We start from the raw sequence: 25,666 nt of genomic DNA, 5'->3' as shown, positions 1-25,666 counted from the left end.
TGGTTCTTTTTTGTTTGTTAGGTTTTTTTGAGATGGAGTCTCACTCTGTTGCCCAGGCTGGAGTGCAGTGGCATGATCTCAGCTCACTGCAACCTTTGCCTCCCTGGTTCAAGCTATTCTCGTGCTTCAGCCTCCCAAGTGGCAGGAATTATAGGCGTGTGCCGCCACGCCTGGCTAATTTTTGTATTTTTAGTAGAGGTGGGGTTTTACCATGTTGACCAGGCCAGGTCTTGAACTCCTGACCTCAAGTGATCTCCCTGCCTTGACCTCCCAAAGTGCTGGGATAACTGATTCTTATTGTATTTTCAAATCTAAAATAGGCTGGGTGTGGTGGCTCACACCTGTAATCCCAGGACTTTGGGAAGCTGAGGCAGGCAGATCTCTTGAGGTCAAGAGTTGCAAGACCAGCCTGACCAACATGGCAGAAACCCCGTCTCTACTAGAAATACAAAAATTAGCCGAGCGTGGTGGCACGTGCTGGTAATCCTAACTACTCGGAAGGCTGGGGCACGAGAATCCCTTGATCCCAGGAGGCGGAGATTGCAGTGAGCCCAGATCACACCACTGTACTTCAGCCTGGGCAACAGAGCGAGGCTCTGTCTCAAAAATAAATAAATAAATTATGTGCTTCTTGAATCCTTTATCACAGATAAGTGGGTATTAGTTCTAAGCATTATGAAATTATTTAGTCCATTTCTTTGGCTCCAATTAGATTTCTATGTGTGTGCAGAGGATTTTCTTATGGGGTGGAAACAGCATGCAAGGTAGAAGATCTGGCTTTCAATCTGCCTGTCACTTCGTGCAAACAGTACAGTGGGGGAGATTTTGGGGAGACTTCAACAGCTCTTGGTTCTTTAGCTGATTTTAATGCTTCCACGCAACCACACATATTTCCTATTTACCTCTCTCTTCTTGGCAAGGTCCAATTCCACTGTATTTGGGCCTTAGAAGCCACTAACCTTGCCATGTTCTTCTGAGCTTGTCCTTAGAGTAAGGAATTTCAGGAGAAGAACACTACTACCTATCAGACCTGTATTAGGCAGGCTCCCCAACAGGAAACAAATGCCCTACTAAAATTGTTCCTTTGTAGTGGGAAGTCTGCTGAATTAGGAACAAGGAAAGTTGTATTCTAGGTTTTGTTCTGCCACTTTTCTGCCTTGTGACTTTGGGTAAGTCAGCCTTCTCCGTCTAGGCATGGCGGGTCCTGAAATTATATGTAAAATATTTGCTGTAGGTGAATTTTTCTGGGAAGAGAGTCCATAGATTTTATCAGACTTTTCACAAAGGTTGAGAAATCTGGATTAGAATATCTCCAAGACTAGAATTTCAACTTGTATGTCATGTAACTTCATGATGTTGTGCAGTATTTATTGAATATCTATTATGTGCTAGGAACTCTTTTTTTTTTTTGAGACGGAGTCTTGTTTCACGCCTAGGCTGGTGCAAGGTGGGCCGGATCTCAGCTCACTGCAAGCTCCGCCTCCCGGGTTCCCGCCATTCTCCTGCCTCAGCCTCCCGAGTAGCTGGGACTACAGGCGCCCGCCACCTCGCCCGGCTAGTTTTTTGTATTTTTTAGTAGAGACGGGGTTTCACCGTGTTAGCCAGGATGGTCTCGATCTCCTGACCTCGTGATCCGCCCGTCTCGGCCTCCCAAAGTGCTGGGATTACAGGCTTGAGCCACCGCGCCCGGCAGAGGAACTCTTGATGCCTTGCCTATTCAAGAGTGAGTTGCAAAATAATTCTTTTTTTTTTTTTTTTTAAATTTTTTTTTAAGTAGAATCTGCTGTACAGGCTGGAGTGCAGTGGTGCCATCTCGGCTCACTACAACCTCTGCCTCCTGCACGCAAGAGATCCTCCCATCTCAGCCCCCTGAGCAGCTGGGACTACAGGCACACATCACCACACCCAGCTAAGTTTTGTGTTTTTTTGTAGAGGCAATATTTTGCCATGTTGCCCAGGCTGGTCTCGAACTCCTGAGCTGAAGCGATACACCTGTGTCAGCCTCCCAAAGTACTAGGATTACAGACATGAGCCATCACGCCTGGCAAAATAGTTTTACAAAATAGATGAACAAGACATGGTTCATTCTCAGAGGGAGCTGGTAAACCAACAGAGGTAACACACAGACGTTGTACTTCCAGGCAGAAAGTGACAAGTGCTAAAAGAAAGATACAAAGTGCTATAAAAATTCAGAAGGAACGATTTGCACCCTTTTGAAGTTGTGACACCTTAGAGTAAATTACTGAAGTTGTTTTATTTTGAGACATCCCTTTTTTTTTTTTTTTTTTTTAATAATAAGCATCCTTTTATTTGCTGGCACCATTACAAAAAGTGATTACATTTGCAACAAAAAAGTGTTTTCTTGAGTTGAAGTCAGAGGCAGTTACTTCCCAAAATGTTAAGTAAAACAGTATACACATCAATGAGCCCACATAACATAGTGGGAAATAAAATTAGTTTTGTTTGAGGGGGGACTTTTTTGGCTGTTGTAAAAAAATTTCTTAGAACCTTCTCTCTCAGATAATTTTCTGCATATGTCATGCTCTGACCCACTCCATTAACGTGGTATAAAAGGAAGCTTAATGCCATCTGTCCCGCCATTCCTCTCCAGCCTCTTCTCCACTCTCCTGGATACCATGTTTTAATGGTATTGGGCCTCTTGTTTTTCCTCCAAGTCATTATACTTTTTCAAGGCTCACAAGCTGTTCTGTCTACTTGGAAGACCTCCCCTTCTTCACCTGGCTAATTCCTCTTCAACCTTTAAATCTCAGTGAGAAAGCAGGGTGTGGAGGGACACAAACAAATTTCTCCTTCGAAGAAACTTTCCTGGATTCCCTGCACTGAGTTACTTTTCTTTCTTTCTTTCTTTCTTTTTTTTTCTCTTTTAAATTTGAGACATGGTCTCACTCTGCTGCCCAGGCTGGAATGCAGTGGTGTGATCATGGCCCACTGCCCCTTGAACTCTTAGGTTCAAGCGTTCTTTTTGCCTCAGCTTCTCAGTAGCTGGGACTACTTGGTGGCACATGCCAGCAAACCTGGCTAATTTTTAGAAATTTTTGTAGAGACGGGGTCTCACTATGGTGCCCATGCTAGTCTTCTAGTCCTGGGCTCAAGTGATCCTCCCACCTTGGCCTCCCAAGTGCTGGAATTACTGGTGGAAACCACCATGCCCAGCCCTGAGTTGCTTTTCTTACCGTGAGCTGCCAGAGTTCCTTGTGCTTCCTCTGTTCCAGGAAAACTGCTCTATGTTTTAATCATCTGGGTGTTTTTGTTGTTTTCGTTTTTTTTTTTTTTGAGACAGGTTCTTGCTCTGTCACCCAGGCTGGAATGCAGTGGTGCAATGGCTCACTGCAATCTCTGCCTCCCAGGCTCAAATGATTCTCCCTCCTCAGCCTCCTGAGTAGCTTGCACTACAGGAATATACCACTACACCCGGCTCATTATATTTTTGTAGAGATGGTGGTCTCACCATGTTGCCCAGGCTGGTCTCGAACTCCAGGACTTAAGTGATCCGCCTGCCTCAGCCTGCCAAAGTACTAGGATTATAGGAGTGAGCCACCGCACCTGGCCTTAACCGTCTATTTTGATGACTATGTTCCCTTTTAGATTATGAGGTCCATAAGGGTAGAAGTCTCATTTTTCCTTATATCCTCAGTGTCCAGCACAGGGCCTGGCATCAAGAAGAGGACAGTAAATATTGATTGAGCTAAACTGAAATGTGGTTATTGGAGCTGCCCTGTGGTTTTATAAATCAGATTTCTCAAATACAACCCACTATCTGCAAACACCTGGCTCCAGATGACCCTGGTTGTTTGAATGGATTGGATGCTCCCTTTGTTTAGGACTGTAGGCTTTTCTCTAATGTTATTGCGTGTCCCAGGGTGGCTGGTACAGTAGTGTTGGCTACTGGAGTAAGTTGCTCCAGCCTCTTGGCTTCCTGCACAGGACAGCACAGTGAAAGCTTTCATCTACCACCTTACAGAGGCTCTGTCCTGAGTTCCTCTCTCTTATCCCTCTGGGGAACTGGACTAGTTAAACTAGATGGAATCTTTTGTGACCTCCTTTCTTTCTCTCCCTAAGCCTAGAAAAAAAATAAGTTGGCTAGATTCCCCTTTTTTCCTCTCTGGGACTAAGTCTGGCCCCTCTACTCTCGTGAGCCCAACATCCCTAAGACAAGAGTAAATTCTCATGCTCATGCACAAAGTACCCAACCCATGTCCCATTTCTGCTCCTTCATTCCTCCTTCGAAAGGTCCCACACTCAGTTTTATGACTTCTGCACCTTGGGAAGGAAAGGGGGGTATCTACTTCATCTCAGCTTTCCTTGTTAATACCCTCCCTCCCTCCCTCCCTTCCTTCCTTCCTTCCATTTTTTTTTTTTTTTTTTGAGACGAAGTCTCCCTCTGTCATCCAGGCTGGAGTTCAGTGGTGCCGTCTTGGCTTACTGCAACATCCACCTTCTGGGTTCACGCAATTGTCCTGCCTCAGCCTCCTGAGTAGCTGGGATTACAGGCGTGCGCTACAATGCCCAGGTAATTTTTGTATTTTTAGTAGAGATGGGGTTTCATCATGTTGGCCAGGCTGGTCTCAAACTCCTGACCTCAGGTGATCCGCCTTGGCCTCCCTAAGAGCTGGGATTATAGGGATGAGACACCGCGCCCAGCCTGTTTTTATCTCTTTCTTAACATGGCCCGGTTTATAACACTGAGTAGCTTCCCATCCTTCCATCCCACGTCCTTGTCCTTGATGCTTTTTTGAGGGAGTAGATGAGAGATAAAAATGAGGCTTTTTCTTGGGTGGCAGCATGGGGGATCACAATAAATGTGGTATTTCAGCTCACTTACAGTATGGACCTGACCTCCTTCTCAGTGATCTCCCTTTTTGCACCTTGTATTTCAAGCATGTTTTCTCATACACCCATGCTCTTTCCTGCCTTTCTGCCTTTGCACATGCTCTTTCCTTTGTGTGGGATGATACCCTCCCTTTTTTCTCTATGGTGCTCATCCTGTAAGACCCATCTGGACCTGTGGCAGTGAATGATCACATATTAGAGCGTATCTCCACACCTAGCATCCAGTCTCAATGTGTAGATCTCATTATTCCTTAAAGGCCCTGCATCATTCAGTTGAATTTAAAAGGCTTCAGATATTTGGAGTGACTTATATTTGATAGAAGTAAAAATAAGGCCAGGCGTGGTGGCTCATGCCTATAATCCCAGCACTTTGGGAGGCCAAGGCGTGCGGATCACCTGAGGTCAGGAGTTTGAGACCAGCCTGACCAACATGGTGAAACTCCGTCTCTACTAAAAATGCAAAATTAGCCAGGCATGGTGGTGCATGCCTGTAATCTCAGCTACTTGGGAGGCTGAGGCAGGAGAATCACTTGAGCCAGGGAGGTGGAGGTTGCAGTGAGCCGAGATCATTCCATTGCACTCCAGCCTGGGCAACAAGAGCAAAACTCTGTCTCAAAAACAAAAAAAAGTAAAAACAATAATAGTCATTCATATTTGTATAGCACCGGGTCATTTTTCCCAAGACCATTTACATACTTGCCCTCAGCTGTTATCCAGCCTCCAGTCTTGGGGTAATGGCAGCTTAATCTGAAATTTGCCAAGAGAAAGATATGGGAGGATGAAATGGAGGCAACATGAATTTCTGTCACTTTGTTATATGTTCTCATTTCCAGGCCTTGGAGCAAGAGAGTTAGGTATGTCTTCTGCTAACTCAGACAATTTTCTTCCTCTTTGCAGAACGGCCCCTAGGAATCAGGATAGCTTTTCTTTTGGAAACTTCATGCTGTTTTTAGTGTTGACAGAGAAGAGGTGTCTGCCATTTCTGTCACCTATTTATTTTGTTGTGGCACCCATAATAGATCAGCTCTTACAGCCACAAATCTGTGAGGAGACTGGAATCATTCCCAGATAAATCAGCAGGTCAGAATCACTTTATGGTTATAGTCTTAGCTTCTTGAGAGCTGTTTGGAGGTTGTAGCAGGGGAGTGCAGCTAGTTATACACCCTTGACTAAGGACCAGTCCTCCTCTATTGGGGATGGTTGTTCTCTTCAACCAAACTTGCAGCTTCAGGAGGGATGCACATGGAGTGGTAAGGGAGGAAGGTGACACCAGCCTAGCCAGCCAGATCAGCCGAATCAACCCTGGCAATCAGTGGGGTGACAGATGTCGCAGCCAGATCGCCCTCACATCTGGTCCTACCTTCTTGATAACAAAACAATTGGTTTTGCTGGTCTGGAAACTGTAGGGCTAGACATGTATTATAGGACTGGCTTAAGGAGAGTTACTTTATATTAGCACCCATGTTTTCACTCGTTTATTTCTTGTAACTCATTAAAAGAAAAACCATAATTGAGAATCTACTATATGCCACGCATTGTGCTGAGTATCCATAATGCTCAGGTAAATGGGACATGGTCCTACAAAAATTGTAAAGTCTGCTGGGAAAGTTAGTGCTCAAAAGTGTAACTAAATACTTGTGGCAAGTGCTTTACTAGGGGAATAAACTAAATATCAAGAGAGCAAAGATAAGCAATCGCTTCACGATGTTTTACATGGTAAATACATACAATTTTAAAAACAAAAAAGAAACAATTCTCCCCAAAAGGGTCAGTGAAGGTGTTACAGAGTTCAGCTCAACAAACATTTATTAAATGCCACCTGTATTCTTGGCACTGGGTAGGTAAAGCTGAACTGTACACTCCTCTGGCAGTATCTAGTTGCTTGGGGTAGCTGTTGACACAGGGCTGTAAAGAACATTAAAAAGCTCCCCAGGGCTTTTCTAAGTACAGGGAGTGACTCCTGTGAAGACCTGACTCTGCCTGTGCCATTAGAGCTCCTGATCTGCAGCCTGCTTGGAGTCTTGCCCTGTGTTACCAAATTACAATGGTGTCTGATTTTTAGAGGGATTCATGTTTGCTATGAGTAGTAGTAATGATCCTTTTCCATTCTGAAAGTACTTTGGCATCCATTATCTCAGACCCTTGCAAGCCATATTCCCTTGGAACATTGGTAGTACTAGAGCCAAACCCTTCTTCAAGATGAATAATAATAGTCCTTCCCATTTTAGAAACATATTAAATGAATTGATAGAATTTTCTAAATTTCATACATTCCTCTTATCAGTTTTACTTGGTGAAAATAAATATTAACAGAGAAAGTCAGTTATGTTTTTATTTTTTTAAATTATTATTTTTTTCAGAGACAGGGTCTTGCTCTGTTGCCCAGGTTGGAGTGCAGTGGTGCAGTCATAGCACACTGTACCCTCAACCTCTCAGGCTCAAGTGATCTCACCCCAGCCTCCAGAGTAGCTGGGACTACAGGTGTGTACCACTACGTCTTGCTAATATTTTTATTTTTTAAATTGATTAATTAATTTTTTGAGATGGGCTCACTCTGTCATCTAGGCTGGAGTGCTGTGGCATGATTATGACTCACTGCAGCCTTGACCTCTCTGGCTCAGGTAATCCTCCCACCTCAGCCTCCTAATTAACTGGGATTATAGGTGCTCCCCACCACACTCTGTAAAGATGGGGTTTTACTATGTTGCCCAGGCTGGTGTCGAACTCCTGGACTTGCGTGATATGCCTGCCTTGGGCTCCTAAAGTGTTGGGATTACAAGTGTGAGTCACCACAGCTGGCCTAGAATTCATTTCAGTTCAACTCAACATTTAATATTTTGGGGCTCTAGGAATAGAAAGATTAATGAGACATAGTACCTTCCTACATGAATTGTGGTAATAGTTTAGTTACCTTAATAGAGAGACCTACAACACCAGGGGCTTAAGAAAGATAGAAATTTCTTTTTTTCTCACATAAAGGTATAAGCAGATACTCCAGCTTTTTGTTTCGCCATACTTATCATATTGCTTCTATCTCATGGTGTGAGATGGCTGCTCCCTCTTTAGCCACTATGTTCACATTTCAGGCAGCAGGAAGGGGAAAAGGGAAACTGGTCATCATGTCTCTTTTCTTTCTTTGTTTTTTGTTTTTGTTGTTCTTGTTTTATTTTGTTTGTTTTTGCTGTTTTTTTCTTTTTTGTTTTGTTTTTTTGAGACAGAGTCTTGCTCTGTCACCTAGGCTGGAGTGCAGTGGCGTGATCTCAGCTCACTGCAACCTCCGCCTCCCGGATTCAAGTGATTCTCCTGCCTCAGCCTCCTGAGTAGCTGGGACTACAGGTGCCTGCCACCACGCCCAGCTAATTTTTTGTATTTTTGGTAGAGACAGGGTTTCACCGTGTTGACCAGGTTGCTCTCGATCTCCTCACCTCAGGTCATCTGCCTGCCTCGGCCTCCCAAAGTGCTGGGATTACAGGCGTGAGCCATCGTGCCTGGCCTGTTTTGGTTTTTTTCTGAGACAGGATCTCATTCTGTCATCCAGCTTGGAGTGTATTTGTGTGATTATGGTTCACTGCAACCTCAAACTCTTGAGTTTAAGCGATCCTGCAGCCTCAGTCTCCTGAGTAGCGGACCACAGGTACGTGCCATCACACAGAGCTAATTTTTTAATTTTTTTGTGGAGATAGGGTCTTGCCATATTGCCCAGGCTTGTCTCAAACTTCTGGGCTCAAGCAATCTACTGACCTTGGCCTCCCAAAGTGCTGGGATTACAGGTGTGAGCCACTGTGCCCAGCCATGTTGTCTCTTTTTTTTGAGACGAAGTCTCACTCTGTCACCAGACTGGAGTGCTGTGGTGTGATCTCGGCTCACTGCAACCTCCGACTCCCTGGTTCAAGCAATTCTCCTGCCTCAGCCTCCTGAGTAGCTGGGATTACAGGCACGCGCTACCATACCGGGCAGATTTTTGTATTTTTAGTAGAGGCAGAGTTTCACCATGTTGGCTAGAACGGTCTCAATCTCTTGACCTCGTGATCTGCCTGCCTCAGCCTCCCAAAGTGCTGGGATTACAGGCGTGAGCCACCGCACCCAGCCTGTCTTTCTTTAGAGTAATTGAACTAGCACTTCGTAAACTGCAGGTGCTTAATAAATTCTTCATTTGTAAAATTTACCAGTTGGAAATTGGGACCATGCTTACCTCCAATATGTAGTAGTAACAGTAATGTCCTATCTATGTACGCTATACAACCTGTTTTAAAAATGTCATTTATGGCAGGACTCAGTGACTCACACCTGTAATCCTAGCACTTTGGGAGGTGGAGGCTGGTGGATCACCTGAGTTCAGGAGTTTGAGACCAGCCTGGCCAACAAGGTGAAACCCCGTTTCTACTAAAAATACAAAATTGCCCATACATGGTGGCAAATGCCTGTAATCACAGCTACTCGGGAGGCTGAGGCACGAGAATTGCTTCAACTCTGGAAGTGAAGGTGGCAGTGAGTCGAGATCACGCCACTACACCCTAGCCTGAGAGACAGAGTGAGGCTGTCTCAAAATAATAATAATTTTAAAATGCCATTTATTTATTTATTTTTAATTTATTTTTTTGAGACAGGCCCTCGCTGTCACCCAGTTTGGAGTAAGGTGGCATGATCTTGGCTCACTGCAACCTTCTCCCAGGTTCAAGCAATTCTTGTGCCTCAGTTTCCCAAGTAGCCAGGATTACACATGTGCACCACCATGCCCGGCTAATTTTTGTAATTTTATTTTTATTTATTTACTTTTTTTGAGACAGGGTCTCACTCTGTCGCCCAGGGTGGAGCGCAGTGGCACCATCTTGGCTCACTGCAACCTCTAGCTCCCGGGTTCAAGCAATTCTGGTGCCTCAGCCTCCCGAGTAGCTGGGACTACAGGCGCCCACCCGGCTGCAATCTCCACCTCCCAGGTTCAAGCGATTCTCCCTGCCTTAACCTCCCAAGTAGATGGGATTACAGGCACTCACCACCACACGCCCAGCTAATTTTTTGTATTTTTAGTAGAGACGGGTTGTCACCATGTTGGCCAGTCTGGTCTCAAACTTCTGACCTCAGGTTTTCCCCTCACCTCGCCCTTCTAAAATGCCAGGATTATAGGCATAAGCTACCGTGCCCTGCCAAAAATGCCACTTATTATTATATACCAGGTGCTATAAGTACTATGTGCCAGGCTTTAAAGACATTATTGCATTTTATAGCCTTTTAAACCTATTTATTATTTAAGCCTTAGCGTATCATATGGTTATTCGAGACCCTGTTTGAGGAATCCAAGACTCAGAGAAAGATTAAATGATGTGCCCATGTGGCTAGAAGTTTTCAGAGCCAATATTTGGAATGAGGATGGCCAGAATTCATCTAACATATCTAGTATTTCCATTTCATATAAATTCACTCTATTAAGCTCACAATAACTTTAGCTGTTACAGATGAGGAAACTGAGGCCTAGAAAGGTCACACAATGTCATGTAGTGACTAAGCAGATAGTTAGGATTTGAGGTCAGATTTTCTGTGGCTTCCATCTAAGTCTAGCACACTTTATATAGCATCAGGCCATGCCTCCTTGCTACGCCAGTCAGAGCTAGGCCTTTTGTCCACATGTCTCTGAAGTGTATAACACCAGGTTATAAAATACTTGATTGCTGCGTACCTCACAGCTCATTATGGACTGTTCATGGTACTAACCCCAAATCATTCAAATCCTTGGGTGTAAATTTTGTTATTTTTATCACCATAATTTCTGGAAGCTGAATATGCTGCTGGCATATCAGCCTTTTTGTTTGAGGATTCAGATAATGGATAATTCTTACCGAACTTTCTCACCCTGGAGAGTGTCACTTACAGCGATAGGTAGATACTATCACTTGAGAGGAGAGAGCCTGGGCTTGGGCCTGCAGACTCGGCTTCCAGTTCTGGATAGACGTAAAGTGGTTACCTTTGTCCTTTTCTTGCTGTTATAACCTTACACAAACCATTTTCCTTTTCTGGGTCTCAACTTCCTCCTTGTGTAGAATTAGGGGGAAGGAGAGACTCAGTTATCTCTAAGATGCTTTCCAGCTATAACAGGCTATGATTCTAATTTGATTCCTTTCTTTATCTGCTCTTTCCAGCAAAATTTCTCAGTAACCTTGGGCAAGTAACTTACCTTCAGAGGACCTCAGTTTTCTGTCTGTGAAATAGGGGTAATAATGTGAACATTTCTGTACAAAACTTGTTTCATAATTTACCCTATAGTCTATTTGGGGGACCACAGTGCAGTCCTGCAGGGATCTAAGAATGACAATCCTGGGCTGTCCCTTAGTGAATCCAGGCCATAGGAGTGCCAACGTTTGATGATGGATAGTAGGCCATCCTCCCTCCTACATTTCTCCTAGCTTCCTTTCCTTTCCTGCCTGGCTGGCCTTCATGTGCAGTCAGGTTGGGCTTCCCAAAACACAGCTTTATTCATGTATATCCTTTGCACAGATTTATTTATTTATTTATTTAGAGACAGAGTCTCGCACTGTTGCCCGGGCTGGAGGGCAGTGGCGCGATCTTGGGTCACTGCAGCCTTCGCCTCCCGGGTTCAAGCGATTCTCCTGCCTCAGCCTCCTGAATAGCTGGAACTACAGGCGCCTGCCAGCACTCCCGGCTAATTTTTTGTATTTTTAGTAGAGATGGGGTTTCACCATGTTGGCCAGGCTGGTCTTGAATTCCTGACCTCGTGATCTGCCTGCCTTATCCTCCCAAAGTGCTGGGATTACAGGCATGAGCCACCGCTCCTGGCCCACAGAGATATCTTTAGTAGCTCCTCATGGCATTCATGAAGGCCTGAACTCAATCAGTAGGAGTAGAGAGAATGGGATGGATGTGAGAAAAATTGTGTAGATAAAATGACAGAAACTGGCATCTGGTATTATATGCAGTTAAGCTGTTGCTGGCTATGCTGTGCCCTGGCTCAGAACTGAAATATGTACTGTAATATCACAGTGGGATCCTGGTAATGTGAATTGGTTCAGGTAGATCTAGGCCAACATGGAAAAGCAAGTGAGATGCCAAGAGGGACACTGGGATCAGCTTTCTTTTCTTTGTTCCCCTAAAGCAATACCTTTGGAGAGTCCTGGCATTTTCTGTTGTTAAGAAAAGCCTCCTACAGGCTTCAGAGAAGCTCCTCCCCTCTCTGCTGGAAAATTTCAGCCACTCTCCATTGCATTCTGACTTTAGCATTCTACACAGCTCTTACTGCAGTGCTGCCTGTCACAATGAGAAGTCCTGATTGCTGCATTTGGCCATGAGTGTGTTGGTCTCTGAAGAAGAGAGAGCCGAATGCCTGCATGTTGGTGGTTGGTTTCTAGAGGTTGGCTTCCCACTCACAGCAAGGTCTAGCACCCTGGGGTGGCCACCACTGTTAAGAACTTTAGTAATGCAGAGGAAAAATTCCTGTACTGGGAATCAGGAGGTCTGGATTTTAGTTACTGGCGTCTGTCTTGTCTGGCTCCGTGATTCTGGGAAACACATTTATCTGTTTGGGTTTCATATTCTTCCCTTGCAAAGATGAAGAACCAGGACAAAATCATCTCTAAATTCCTTCCCATTCTAAAATTTTAAAATAATGACTCATTGTATGTTTTCTCTTTACTGGGCCCTGTGCTAGATATGAGGAATATAAAGTGAAAATAATAATAAAAGTTAATGTTTAGTGTTTAAATATGTGCCACAGATTGTATTAACCATTTTACATATGGTATTTTGTTCAATTCTCAAAACATTCCTGTGAGATCAGGTCTATCATCAGTATTACTGGCCTTGTAAAAGGACCATTTCTTCCTCTTCTGTATGCTTCTCCAGACTGGGTTCCTGCTCTCTATAGGTTGACCTCCAGAGCAGCAGTGTAAGGGAACCATTCCTACAGGTTGACCTCCAGAGCAGCAGTGTAAGGGAACCATTCCTACAGGTTGACCTCCAGAGCAGCAGTGTAAGGGAACCATTTCAGGTGCTCTGTTAGGAACAATGCTGCTGTGGAAGCCACTAGACTGTTGGCTATTAGATGGGGTGACTTAAGACTTATCAGTAGAGATAGTTTTTTTTTTTCTTAAAAAAATAATTCTGCCCCATAGCAAGACTTACTACAAATCTCCAATTATTAGGACATAGTGGGTATCATCTCACGGATAGACAAATAGCCCAATAGAACAGAAGAGTAGAGAAACAAATGCATATATCTCTGGGTGCTTGTTATATGACATCGGTGGCACTGTAAAGCAGTGTGGCTGGGTCATTTCGGCTGGATGATCATGTGAAAACAAAAAATAACTCTTGACCCTATTTCGCATCACACACAGAAATGACTTAAAGATGGATTATGGATCTAAATGTAAATATTAAAATGATAAAACTGCTAGAACGTAAAATACAAGGGCATCTCCAATTATCTTAAGGTAGGCAAAGATTTCTTTCTTTGACACAAAAATCCCTATAACCATAAAAGATGAATACAGTGGACTACATTAAAAATAAGAACTTAAGTTCAACTTCAGGCCTGGTGTGGTAACTCACTTCTATAATCCCAGCACTTTGGGAGGCTGAGGTGGAAGGATCACTTGAGGTCAGGAGTTTGAGACCTGCCTGGGCAACAGAGTGAAACCCCATCTCTACAAAAAATTTTAAGAATTAGTCAGGCATGATAATGTGCACTGTAGTCCCAGCTACTTGGGAGGCTGAGGCGGGAGGATCACTTGAGACCAGGAGTTCCAGGCTGCAGTGAGCTACCATTGTGTCACTGCACTCCAACCTGGGCAATATAGTGAGACCCTGTCCTTAAAAAAAAAAAATCTGAGCTTCGTCAGTAACAAGTTAAACCAAAAAGAGAAAATAAATAATAAATAAAAATAAAAAAAGAACTTCTCATCAAAATATACCATTATAAAGTTAAAAGGGGGCTGGAAGCTGTGGCTTATGCCTATAATCCTAATGCTTTGGGAGGCCGAGGCTGGCGGATCACTTGAACCCAGGAATTTAAGACCAGTCTGGGCAATGTGGAAAAACCTTGTTTCTATAAAAAAAAAAAATGCAAAAATTAGCTGGGCACAATGGCACATTCCTGTAATCCTAGCTACTCGGGAGGTTGAGGTGTGAGGATCACTTGAGCGTAGGAGGTCGAGGCTGCAGTAAGCTGTGATTGTGCCACTGAACTCCAGCCTGGGCAACAGAGTAAGACCCTATTTTTTTTTTTTAAGATGGAGTCTCGCTCTGTCACCCAGGCTGGAGTGCAGGGGCGCGATCTCGGCTCACTGCAACCTCTGCCTCCCGGGTTGAAGTGATTCTCCTGCTTCAGCCTCTGGAGTAGCTGGGACTACAGGCAACCACTAACACGCCTGGCCAATTGTTGTATTTTTAGTAGAGATGGGATTTCACCATGTTGGCCAGGCTGGTCTTGAACTCCTGACCTCAGGTGATCCGCCCACTTCTGCCTCCCAAAGTGTTGGGATTGCAGGCATGAGCCACTGCACCCGGCCAACCCTGTCTTACAAAAAATAAAATAAAATAAAATAAAATAAAAATAAAGTAAAAAGGGAAGGTACAGAGAGGGAGAAGATATTTGCAGCACGTACAAAGGATCATGTTTAGAATATGTAAAGAACCTCTACAAATCAATAAGAGAAAGGCAGACAACCCAATTTTTAAAATGAGCAAAATACTTGAATAGGCAGATTACAAAAGACAGTATCCAAATAGCCAGTAATCATATGGGAAGGTGCTCAGGCTCAACAGATACAAAGAAAATGTTAGTTAAAACCTCACTGCATTACCACTACATATCCACCAAAATGGCTAAAACAAACCCACAAGAAAACCTGACTATACTGTTTTCTAAGTGTTAGGAAGAATGTAGAGCCATTAGAACTCTCATATACTGCTGGTGGAAGTCTAAATTGGAAACTACTCTACAAAACTCTTTGAGAATATCTATTAAAGGTGAACCTATACAAACTGTGTAACTCAGTAGTTCAGCTCCCAGGTATACTCCCAACAGAAATGCGTACATATGTTTACTAAAAGATACACACTAGAACATTGGTTGCACTACTATTCATAATGGCCCCATACTGGAAATAACCCAAATTTCCACCAACAGTAGAAAGGATAATTAAATTGTGGCGTATTCATACAGTGGATTAGTAGCACATGAGAAGGAAAGAATTGCCATTCCACCTAATGCCTGGTGAATCTTATGAACCTAATGAATGAAAGAAGACAGACACAAAAGAGAATGTATCTATCATTCCATTTTTGTGAATTTCAAAAACATGCAAAATAACTCTATGGTTTCATAAGTCAGGATAGTGGTTACTAATTTGGGGAAAGGAGACATTTTAGGGTACTGGTAATGATCTGTTTCTTGTCTAGGGTACTGATTACAGAGGTACTTTCACTTTGTAAAAATTCATTGAGCTATGTAACTTATATATTTTTGCATATTAATATATTGCAATAAAAATTTACTAAAATTCAAGCATAATAGATTTTAAGATTCTAATTTTAGATTGGTAAAACATTTACACTATTAAAAAATTTTGAAAACAGAAGAAATAGTTTAAAATTCTCATTCCTACCCCCAGGCCCCAGCCACCTAGTTTCTTCACAAGCAGCCAATGATACTAGTTTTTGGGGGTTTTTGTATTTATTTTTGTTTTTGAGACATGGTCTCGCTCTATCGCCCAGGCTGGAGTGCAGTGGCTTAATCACCACTCACTGCAACCTCTGCCTCCCAGCCTCAAGCGGTCTTCCTGTCTCAGCCTCCCAAGGTGCTGGGACTACAGGTGTACACCACCACGCCTGGCTAATTTTTGTGTTTTTTGCAGTGCTAGGGTTTTACCATGTTGCCCAGACTGGTTCTGAACTCCTAGGCTCAAGCAATCTGCCTGCCTCGGCCTCCCAAAGTGCAGGAATTACAGGCATGAGCCACTGTGCCTAGCCAATACTATTTTTGTACATGCTTCCAGAGGTTTTTTTAAAAATATGCAAGCAAATAAGTATGTATGTAATTACACACATGCACACACACATATCTATTCTCTTCCAGCTCCCCCATTTTATATGTGTGGCAACATTTTGAACACATTATTCTACAGTTTGCTTTTATCATTTATTTATCTTAAAGACCTTTCCAGTATCTGTACATAAAGGAGTGGTTATTTATTTATTTATATATTTATTTAGAGATGGAGTCTCGTTTAGTTGCCCAGGTTCGAGTGCAGTGGTGGGATCTCAGCTCATTGCAACCTCTGCCTCCCAGGTTTGAGCGATTCTCCTGCCTCAGCCTCCCGAGCAGTTGGGACTACAGGCGCACACCACCACACCCAGCTAATTTTTGTATTTTTAGTAGAGATGGGCTTTCACCATATTGGCTAGGCTGGTCTCGAACTCCTGACCTCATGATCCACCTGTCTCTGCCTCCCAAAGTGCTGGGATTACAGGCATGTGCCACCATGCCCGGCCCCTTATTTCTTTTTACAGCTGCATAATTTACTTAATAAGTCTCCCTTCTTTTTTTTTTGAAACAGGATCTCACTCTGTTGCCCAGGCTAGGGTGCAGTTGTGTGACCACAGCTCACTACAGCCTCAACCCCTCAGACTTAAGCCATCATCTCACCTCAGCCTCCTGAGTAGCTGGGATTACAGGCACTTGCCACAATGCCCAGCTAATTAAGAAAATTTTTCTTATAGAGTCAGGATATAGCTTATTGTCAGGGCTGCTCTTGAACCCCTTGGCTCAAGTGATCCTCCTATCTTGGCCTCAAAGTTCTGGGATTACAGGTGTCAGCCATTGCACCCAGCCATAAGTCCCTCTCTTTATGGGCATTTAGGTTAGATTATTTTCGGTTGAGGTGCTTTCTTCTTTCTGATGTATGTTGTATTAAATATTTTTTCCCAGGCTTCATTTTAACTTTTTTTTTTTTTTTTTCTTGAGATGGAGTCTTACCCTGTCGCCCAGGCTGGAGTGCAATGGCGCCATCTCGGTTCGCTGCAACCGCTACCTCCCGGGTTCAAGCGATTCTCCTGCCTCAGTCTCCTGAGTAGCTGGGATTACAGATGCATGCCACCATGCCCGGCTAATTTTTTGTATCTTTAGTAGAGATGGGGTTTTACCATGTTGGCCAGGCTGGTCTTGAACTCCTGACCTCATGATCCATCCACCTCAGCCTCCCAAAATGCTGGGATTACAGGCATGAGCCACCACGCCCAGCCTTCATTTTAGCTTTTTACAGCAGCCTACACAAGTTGATATGTAGTGAAGCAATATTTTGTATGACAAAAAAGGGGAAGAAATCAAATAATTTTTCTACCTCTCAGTTCTCAAAAGGAATGCTGTGTAGACAATTGTAGAATTTCGAGCTAGGAGGAATAGAAGAGAACTAATGCTGAGATTCCTTTCTGTTAATTTTTTTCATGATTCTGATAAAACTCAGGATTCTCTCCTCAGAAACATATACATGTAAAATTTTGCATATAAATTTTGGGGCTTGGCCAGTAGCAGTGGCTCACGCCTGTAATCCCAGCACTTGGGGAGGCCAAGGTGGGTGAATCACCTGAGGTCAGGAGTTTGAGACCAGTCTGGCCAACATTGGTAAAATCTCGTCTCTACTAAAATTACAAAAATTAGCTGGGTATGGCAGCGGGCACCTGTAATCCCAGCTACTCAGGAGAATCGCTTGAACCCGGGAGGTAGAGTTGCAGTGAACCGAGATGGCGCCATTGCACTCCAGCCTGGGCGACAGGGTAAGAGTCCATCTCAAGGAAAAAAAAAAAGTTAAAATGAAGCCTGGGAAAAAATATTTAATACAACATACATCAGAAAGAAGAAAGCACCTCAACCGAAAATAATCCAACCTAAATGCCCATAAAGAGAGGGACTTATGGCTGGGTGCAGTCCCTCCTGCCTATGGCTGAGAGGCTGAGGCAGGAGAGTCACTTGAACCCTGCAGGTAGAGATTGCAGTGAGCTGAGACTGCACCATTGCACTCCAGCCTGAGCAACAAGAGCGAAACTCCATCTCAAAAAAACCAAAAAACAAACAAAAAAAAACTGGGGGGCTCATAGACCCCTTAATTCATATATGGGTTAGGAATATTTTAATCTAGGCCAGGCTTGGTGCTCACACCTGTAATCCCAGCACTTTGGGAGGTTGAGGCAGGTGGATTGCCTGAGCTCAGGAGTTCGAGACTGCCCTGGGCAGCATGGTGAAACCCCATCTCTATGAAAAATACAAAAAATTAGCTGGGTGTGGTGGTGGGCACCTGTAGTCCCTTGCTTCTCCAGAACTGAGCATGATGGTGCTTGAAGCAGGGAGGGAGGTGCAGTGAGCCAAGATGGTGCCACTGCCTCCAACCCTGGGTGACAGGGTGAGACTGTCTCCAAAAATATTTTTTTTTTTTTTTGAGAGGCGAGTCTTGCTAACCAGGCTGGAGTGCAATGGCGTGATCTCGGCTCACTGCAGCTCCGCTGCCTCCCGAGTTCTGCGCCATTCTCCCCTCCCCAGAAAACTGCTGAGACTACCGAAGCCCGCCACCCGCGCTTGACTGAATTTTAACACCATTTTTAAGTAGAGATAAGGGGTTTCCTGTGACCAACTTTCAGGAATAGTCACCGATCTCCTGACCTGGTGATCCACCGGCCTGGAAAAACCTCCCAAAGTGCTGGAATTGAAGCGAGCTTCCCACCGTGCCCGGCAAGAAAATATTGCAATCTGACATAACCCTATCAGTTTCACAGTTGAGTATTAGAGGCCAGAAGTGGGAGTAGATCCTCAAAACAAGGTAATAGCACAAGACAGTTACATGTACTCATGTTCAAGTAATTCATGTATTCAAGTAATGACAGCAGTATTCTCTCTCCTTGAATTGGCTGATGTCACAACCCAGACTGACAAGGGAAGCTGCTCATTCCTTCCCAGGAGAACTTCAGTTTGTAGGTAGGGTAACCCAAGAGCAAAATGTGAACAAATTTATTAGAAAGATTGACTTTTTAAAATATCAAGATAGTATTATTAGAATTTCTTGTATAATACTTTGATTATTTTCTTTCTCTTTTTGTTTTCTCTTCAGCCCAAGAAGAAGAAGGGAAAAGTGGAAGTGAGAGTCATTAATTTGGGGACAGATTATGAATATGGGGTTTTAAACATTCATCTGACTGCATATGACATGACCCTGGCAGAGAGTTATGCCCAGTATGTTCACAACCTCTGCAACTCTCTCTCCATTAAAGTCGAGGAAAGGTATGAAGGATGCTTTTATATGGGATGTTCTTGGTGTGGGTAGAATGCTCTGCTTTTTTGTTAAACTAGGCTTTTGAGATACAGTTTACATGTAGTAAAATTAACTCTTTTTAGGTATATAATTTGCTACAATAAAAATATAAACTAGTTCTATTAACCTGAAAAGTTCCTTGGTGCCCTGTTGTAGTCAGTCTTCTCCCTCTTCCCCACTCAAGTCCCTGGCAACCACTGACCAATTTTCTGCCCCTATTGTTTTAACTTCTCCAGAATATCATATAAGTGAAATCACACGTATGTCATGTTTGTGGCTGGCCTCTTTCACCTAGCATAATGTGTCTGATATTCATTCATGTTTTTGCAAGTTTTTTTTATTGTAAAATACACATAAGTTACCAGTTTAACTATTTTTAACTGTACAGTTTAGTGATATCAAATGCATTCATAATGTTATACAAGCATCACCACCATCCATCTCCATAATGTTTTTCATCTTATAAAAATGAAACTCTAGCTGGGCACAGTGGCCTACACCTGTAATCCCAGCACTTTGGGAGGCTAAGGTGGGAGGATCACTTGAGCCTAGGAGTTTGAGACCTGCCTGGGCAACATAGCAAGACCTCGTCTCTACAAATAACAAAATTAGCTGGGCATGATGGCGTGTGCCTGTAGTCCCACCTACTTGGGAGGGTGAGGCAGGAGGATAGCTTGAGTCCAGGAGGTGGAGACTGCAGTAAGCAGTGTTCTTGCCACTGCACTCCAGCCTGGGTGACAGAGTGAGACCTTGTCTCAAAATTTAAAAAAACAGCCTGGACGTGGTGGCTCATGCCTGTAATCCCAGCACTTTGGAAGGCTAAGGCGGGCAGATCACCAGAGGTCAGGAGTTCGAGACTAGTTTGGCTAACATGGCGAAACCCCATCTCTACTAAAAATACAAAAATTAACTGGGAGCAGTGGCGTGCGCCTGTAGTCCCAGCTACTTGAGAGGCTGAGGCAGGAGAATCGCTTGAACCTGGGAAGCGGAGGTTGCAGTGAGCCGAGATCGTGCTACTGCACTCCAGTGTGCAAGAGCAAGACTCCGTCTCAAAAAAAAAAAAAAAAAAAAATTAAAAAAAACAAACGTTGAAACTCTGTACCCATTAAACAATAACTTCCCATTCCCTTCCCCTAAGCTCCTGGCAACTACCCTTCTACTTTCTGTCCCTGACTTTGACTACTCTCCCTCATGTAAGTGGAATCATATAATATTTGTCTTTTTGTGACTGGCTTCTTTCACTTAACTTAATATCCTCAAAGGTCATCCATGGGCCGGGCGCGGTGGCTCACGCCTGTAATCCCAGCACTTTGGGAGGCCGAGGTGGGTGGATCACGAGGTCAGGGGTTCGAGACCAGCCTGACCAACATGGTGAAACCCCATCTCTACTAAAAATACAAAAATTAGCTTGGCGTGGTGGTGGGCACCTGTAATCCCAGCTACTCAGGAGGCTGAGGCAGGAGAATTGCTTGAACCCAGGAGGCGGAGGTTGCAGTGAGCTGAGATCGCGCCACTGCACTCCAGCCTGGGCAAAAGAGCGAGACTCCATCTAAAAAAAAAAAAAAAAAAAGGTCATCCATGTGGTAGCATATGTCAAAATTTCCTTTTTCTTTTTTTGTTTTTTGTTTTTTGTTTTGTTTTGTTTTGTTTTTTTGTTCTTAACAAGCAGAATTTTATGTCCATTCAAAGAGTCTCTTACACCTTTCTGGGCCTATTCACTTGCAGAGAGGAGTCGAAACTGTAACCAGGCTCTTCATATCGTGCATTCATATGAGATGTCCAGTCTTCATATGCTGTCCAATTTCTTTAAGATAAATGGAGTGACTTGCAGCAAGGCCACGTAGATGAGAAAGTTCCGTATGGAGGAGATCACATCCTCGCGCATCTTCCGTTTCATCTCCTCCGGGTCCAGCTTTGGCGCGAGGCCCTCAATCCGGAACGTCGCGGCTCTGACTTTGCAGTTTCCAGATGCCGCGCTCTCCTCTTCCCAGTGGCCGCCTCGCGCCTCTTTTTTTGTTTTTTGAGACAGAGTCTCGCTCTGTCACCCAGGCTGGATTGCAGTGGTGCAATCTTAGCTCCCTGTAACCTCCGCCTCATGGGTTTCACCATGTTGGCCAGGCTGGTCTCTACCTCCTGCCGCAAGTGATTCTCCTGCCTCAGCCTCTCGAGTAGCTGGGATTACAGGTGCGCACCACCACACCTGGCTAATTTTTGTATTTTTAGTAGAGATGGGGTTTCACCAACCACATTGGCCAGGCTGGTCTTGAACTCCTGACCTCAAGTGATCGCCTGCCTCAGCCTCCCAAAGTGCTGGGATTACAGGCATGAACCACTGCGCCCCACCTCCTTTCTTTTTCTTTTATTCTTTTAGTGACGTGGTCTCTCTCTCCCACCCAGGCTGGTATGCAGTGGTGCAATCGTTGCTTACTGCAGCCTCAACCTCCTAGGCTCAAGCGATCCTCCTCTCTCTGTCCCAAATAGTTGGGACTACAGGCAGACACCAAGTTGCCAAGCTGATTTTTTTATTTTCCTGGTATGATCTAGTCTTCTGAGTGCCTGGCTAATTTTAAAATTTTTTTGTAGAGATGGGGCCTCACTTTGTTGCCCAGGCTTCCTTTCTTTTCTTTTCTTTTTTTTTTTTTTTTTTTTGTCTCACTCTGTTGCTCAGGCTGGAGTGCAGTGGCACAATCTCGGCTAACTGCAACCTCTGCCTCCCTCCAATCTCCAACCTTGCCTCCAATTTCTGGATTGTATAGTAAGTTTATGTTTAACTTTATAAGAAATTGCCAAATTGTTTTCCACAATGGCTGCACCATTTTGTATTCCCACCAGCAATGTATGAGAGTTCCGGCAACTCTTCATCCTGGTCAGCAGTTGGTATCATCAATTTTTAAAAAGCTATTAATAGGTTTATGGTGGTATCTCATAGTGGTGTTAATTTGCTCTTCACTAATAAATAATGATGTTGAGCATCTTTTCATGTGCTTATTTGTCATCTGTGTATCTTCCCTGATGATATGTCTGTTCAAATCTTTTGTCCATTTAAAAAAATGGCTTGTTTTCTTACTGGGTTTTGAAAATTGTTCATCTATTTTTAGATAGCAGTTCCTTTTTTTTTTTTTTTTTTTTTTTTTGAGACAGAGTGTCACTTTGTTGCCCAGGCTGCAGTGCAGTGGCACAATCTCGGCTCACTGCAACCTCTGCCTCCCAGGTTCAAGTGATTCTCCCATCTCAGCCTCCCTAGTAGCTAGGACTACAAATGTCTGCCACCATACTCCATTAATTTTTATTTATTTATTTATTTACTTATTTTGAGACAGAGTCTTGCTTTGTCACCCAGGCTGGAGTGCAGTGGCACAATCTCAGCTCACTGCAAACTCCGCCTCTCGGGTTCATGCCATTCTCCTTCCTCAGCCTCCTAAGTAGCTGGGACTATAGGCGTCCGCCACCACGCCTGGCTAATTTTGTTTTTGTATTTTTAGTAGAGACGGGGTTTCACCATGTCAGCCAGGATGATCTCTATGTCCTGACCTTGTGATCTGCCCAATTTGGCCTCCCAAAGTGCTGGGATTACAGGCGTGAGCCACCGGGCCCAGCCTCATTTTTGTATTTTTTTTTTTTTTTTGAGACGGAGTCTCGCTTTGTCTCCCAGGCTGGAGTGCAGTGGCACCATCTCGGCTCACTGCAAGCTCCGCCTCCCAGGTTCATGCCATTCTCCTGCCTCAGCCCCCGAGTAGCTGGGACTACAGGCACGCACCACCACGCCTGGCTAATTTTTTGTATTTTTAGTAGAAACGGGGTTTCACCGTGTTAGCCAGGATGGTCTCCATCTCCTAACCTCGTGATCCGCCCGCCTCGGCCTCCCAAAGTCCTGGGATTACAGGCGTGAGCCACCGCACCTGGCCCATTTTTGTATTTTTAATAGAGATGGGGTTTCACCATGTTGGCCAGGCTGGTCTCGAACTCCTGACCACAAATGATCCACCCGCCTTGGCCTCCCAAAGTGCTGGGATTACAGGTGTGAGTCACTGCACCTGGCCACCAGTTCCTTTGCAGATATGTGTTTTGCAAATATTTTCTTCCTGTCTATGACTTATCTTGTCCTCTTAACAGTATGTCTTTTGAAGAGTAGAAGTTAAACTTAATGAAGTTCAGTTTAACAATCTTTTTCTCTTATGGTTTCTGCTTTTGCTTTTATATCTAAGAAATCTTTGCCTGACCCAGTCGCAAAAAAACATTTTCCTTTGTTTTCTCCTAGAAGTTCTATAGTTTTAAGTATTGTATTTAGGTCTGTGATCCATTTTGAATTATTTTTGTATATAGTGGGTCAAAGGTTTTTTGTTTTTTTTTTTGGCTTATGAATATTCAATTGTTTCCAGCACCATTTGTTGAAAAGATTTTCTTTCTCCACTGAATTATCTGAGCATCTTTGTTGACAGCCAGTTGACCATGTATATATGGGTCTGTTTCTATGCTCTATTCTGTTACATATATGCTTACACCTGTACACACTGTCTTGATTAGTGTAGTTTGATTACTGACTCTTTGTTCTTCTTTTTCAAAACTACTTTGGCTATTCTAGGTCCTTTGGTTTTCCATAAAAATTTTTAGAATTAGCTTGTTGATTCTACAGAAAAGAGTCTGGGCACGGTGGCTCACGCCTGTAATCCCAGCACTTTGGGAGGCCGAGGTGGGCGGATCACGAAGTCAGGAGATCGAGACCATCCTGGCTAACGTGGTGAAACCCCGTCTCTACTAAAAAAAATACAAAAAATTAGCTGGGCATGGTGGCAGGCCCCTGTAGTCACAGCTACTTGGGAGGCTGAGACAGGAGAATGGCGTGAACCCGGGAGGCGGAGCTTGCAGTGAGCAGAGGCCACTGCACTCCAGCCTGGGCAACAGAGCGAGACTCCATCTCAAAAAAAAAGAGTCTGATGGGATTTTTTTTTTAGGATTGTGTTGAATCTGTAGATCAATTTGGGAATAATTGAATCTTAATTGTTTATATTGAGTCTTCTGATTCATTAACATAGTTTATCTCTCCATTTAGATACTATTTATCTGCTCTGCTTTTATGTATTTTTTGGATTTGTTGGAAAACTGTAGGAGAGGGAAGTAACATTTACTGCCTACCTACCTTCTCCATTCTGGGCTCTTTACATATCTCAGTATTTCACACAGTATAGGATGCTCTCTGGTTTTCCTTAAGTAACATTAAATCCCATGGGTAGAAATTCCTTCCCTTCGTAATTTTTTTTTTTTTTTAAATTTTGAAGACAGAGTCTTGCTCTGTCACCCAGGCTGGAATGAAGTGGCATGATCCCGGCTCACTGCTACCTCCACCTCCTGGGTTCAAGTGATTCTCTTGCCTCAGCCTCCCTCAAATAGCTGGGACTGAGCTGGAGTGCAGTGGCACAATCTTGGCTCACTGCAACCTCTGTCTCCTGGGTTCAAGCGATTGTCCTGCTTCAGCCTCCCAAGTAGCTGAGATTACAGACGTTCCCCACCACACCCGACTATCTTTAGCAGAGATGGGGTTTTGCCATGTTGGCCAGGCTGGTCTCAGGCTCCTGATCTCAGGTGATCTGCCTGCCTTGGCCTCCGAAAGTGCTGGGATTACGGGTGTGAGCCACTGCGCCCAGCGGCAACTTCTTATCTATGTTCTGTCCTTATAGTTTTGCCTTCTTCAGAATTCCGTACAAATAAAATCATGTAGTATTTTTCTTTTTGATTCTTCTTTTGCTTAGCATACTGTATTTGAGATTCAATCACGTTGTTGCCTGCAAGTAGTTTTTTTGTTGTTGTTGTTGCGAATAGTGTTTCATTGAAAGGATGTACCACAGTTTATTCCTTTCCTGATTGAAGGACATTTGTGTTGCTTCCAGTTTTTGGCAATTATAAATAATAAAACCACTATGAATATGTACGAGGTTTTGTGAGAACACACATCTTCATTTCTCTAGGAGTATGATTGTTGGGTCAAATGGTAAGTGAAGTGTATGTTTAATTTTATAAGAAATCAAGAGTTGGGCACAGTGGCTCACACCTGTAATCCCAGTACTTTGGGAGGCTGAGGAGCACGGACCGCTTGAACTCAGGAGTTTGAGACCAGCCTGGGCAACATGGTGAAATCCTGTCTCTACATAAAAAATACAAAAATTAGCCTGGCTTGGTGGTGTACGCCTGTAGTTCCTGCCACTTGGGAGGCTGAGGCAGGAATATTGCTTAAGCCCAGGAGGCAGAGGTTGCAGTGAGCTGAGATCGTGCCACTGCACTCCAGCCTGGGCGACAAAGTAGAGAGCCTGTCTTAAAAACAACAACAACAAAAATGTAGCTTAGGTAGTCTGTCACTGTGGCAAGGTAGTATATGACATAGTATGTGGGTATGGCAAAGATTATACTTGCTTTTTTTTTTTTACACTGAGTCAGAAAATTATTTTAATAACAAAACTTTTTTTTTTACAGAATCATTATAAAATAGCAGTTGGTTACTCCATAACTGCCAG

General features: G+C 43.8%; 1 protein-coding gene and 1 pseudogene across 2 annotated transcripts in view; one reads left to right on the top strand and one right to left on the bottom strand.

Moving 5' to 3' along the window:
• LOC101014834 (39S ribosomal protein L48, mitochondrial) overlaps nt 1-25,666 on the top strand; it is an 82,045-nt gene that overhangs the window by 41,660 nt on the left and 14,719 nt on the right. The window contains exon 5 of one of the 2 annotated variants that reach the window (XM_003910397.4): nt 18,960-19,129. The exons of the other annotated variant lie outside the window; for it this stretch is intronic. Coding sequence (XP_003910446.1) covers nt 18,960-19,129 — 170 coding nt within the window. The remainder of the gene's footprint in view (nt 1-18,959; nt 19,130-25,666) is intronic. 2 annotated transcript variants of the gene reach the window in all.
• Nucleotides 20,815-25,657, bottom strand: LOC101015200 (annotated as a pseudogene).

Source organism: Papio anubis, chromosome 12, assembly GCF_008728515.1.
Source record: "Papio anubis isolate 15944 chromosome 12, Panubis1.0, whole genome shotgun sequence".
Classification (NCBI taxonomy): domain Eukaryota; kingdom Metazoa; phylum Chordata; class Mammalia; order Primates; family Cercopithecidae; genus Papio; species Papio anubis.
The sequence above is the reverse complement of the archived record's forward strand: the minus strand, read 5'-3'. Positions and strand labels throughout refer to the sequence as shown.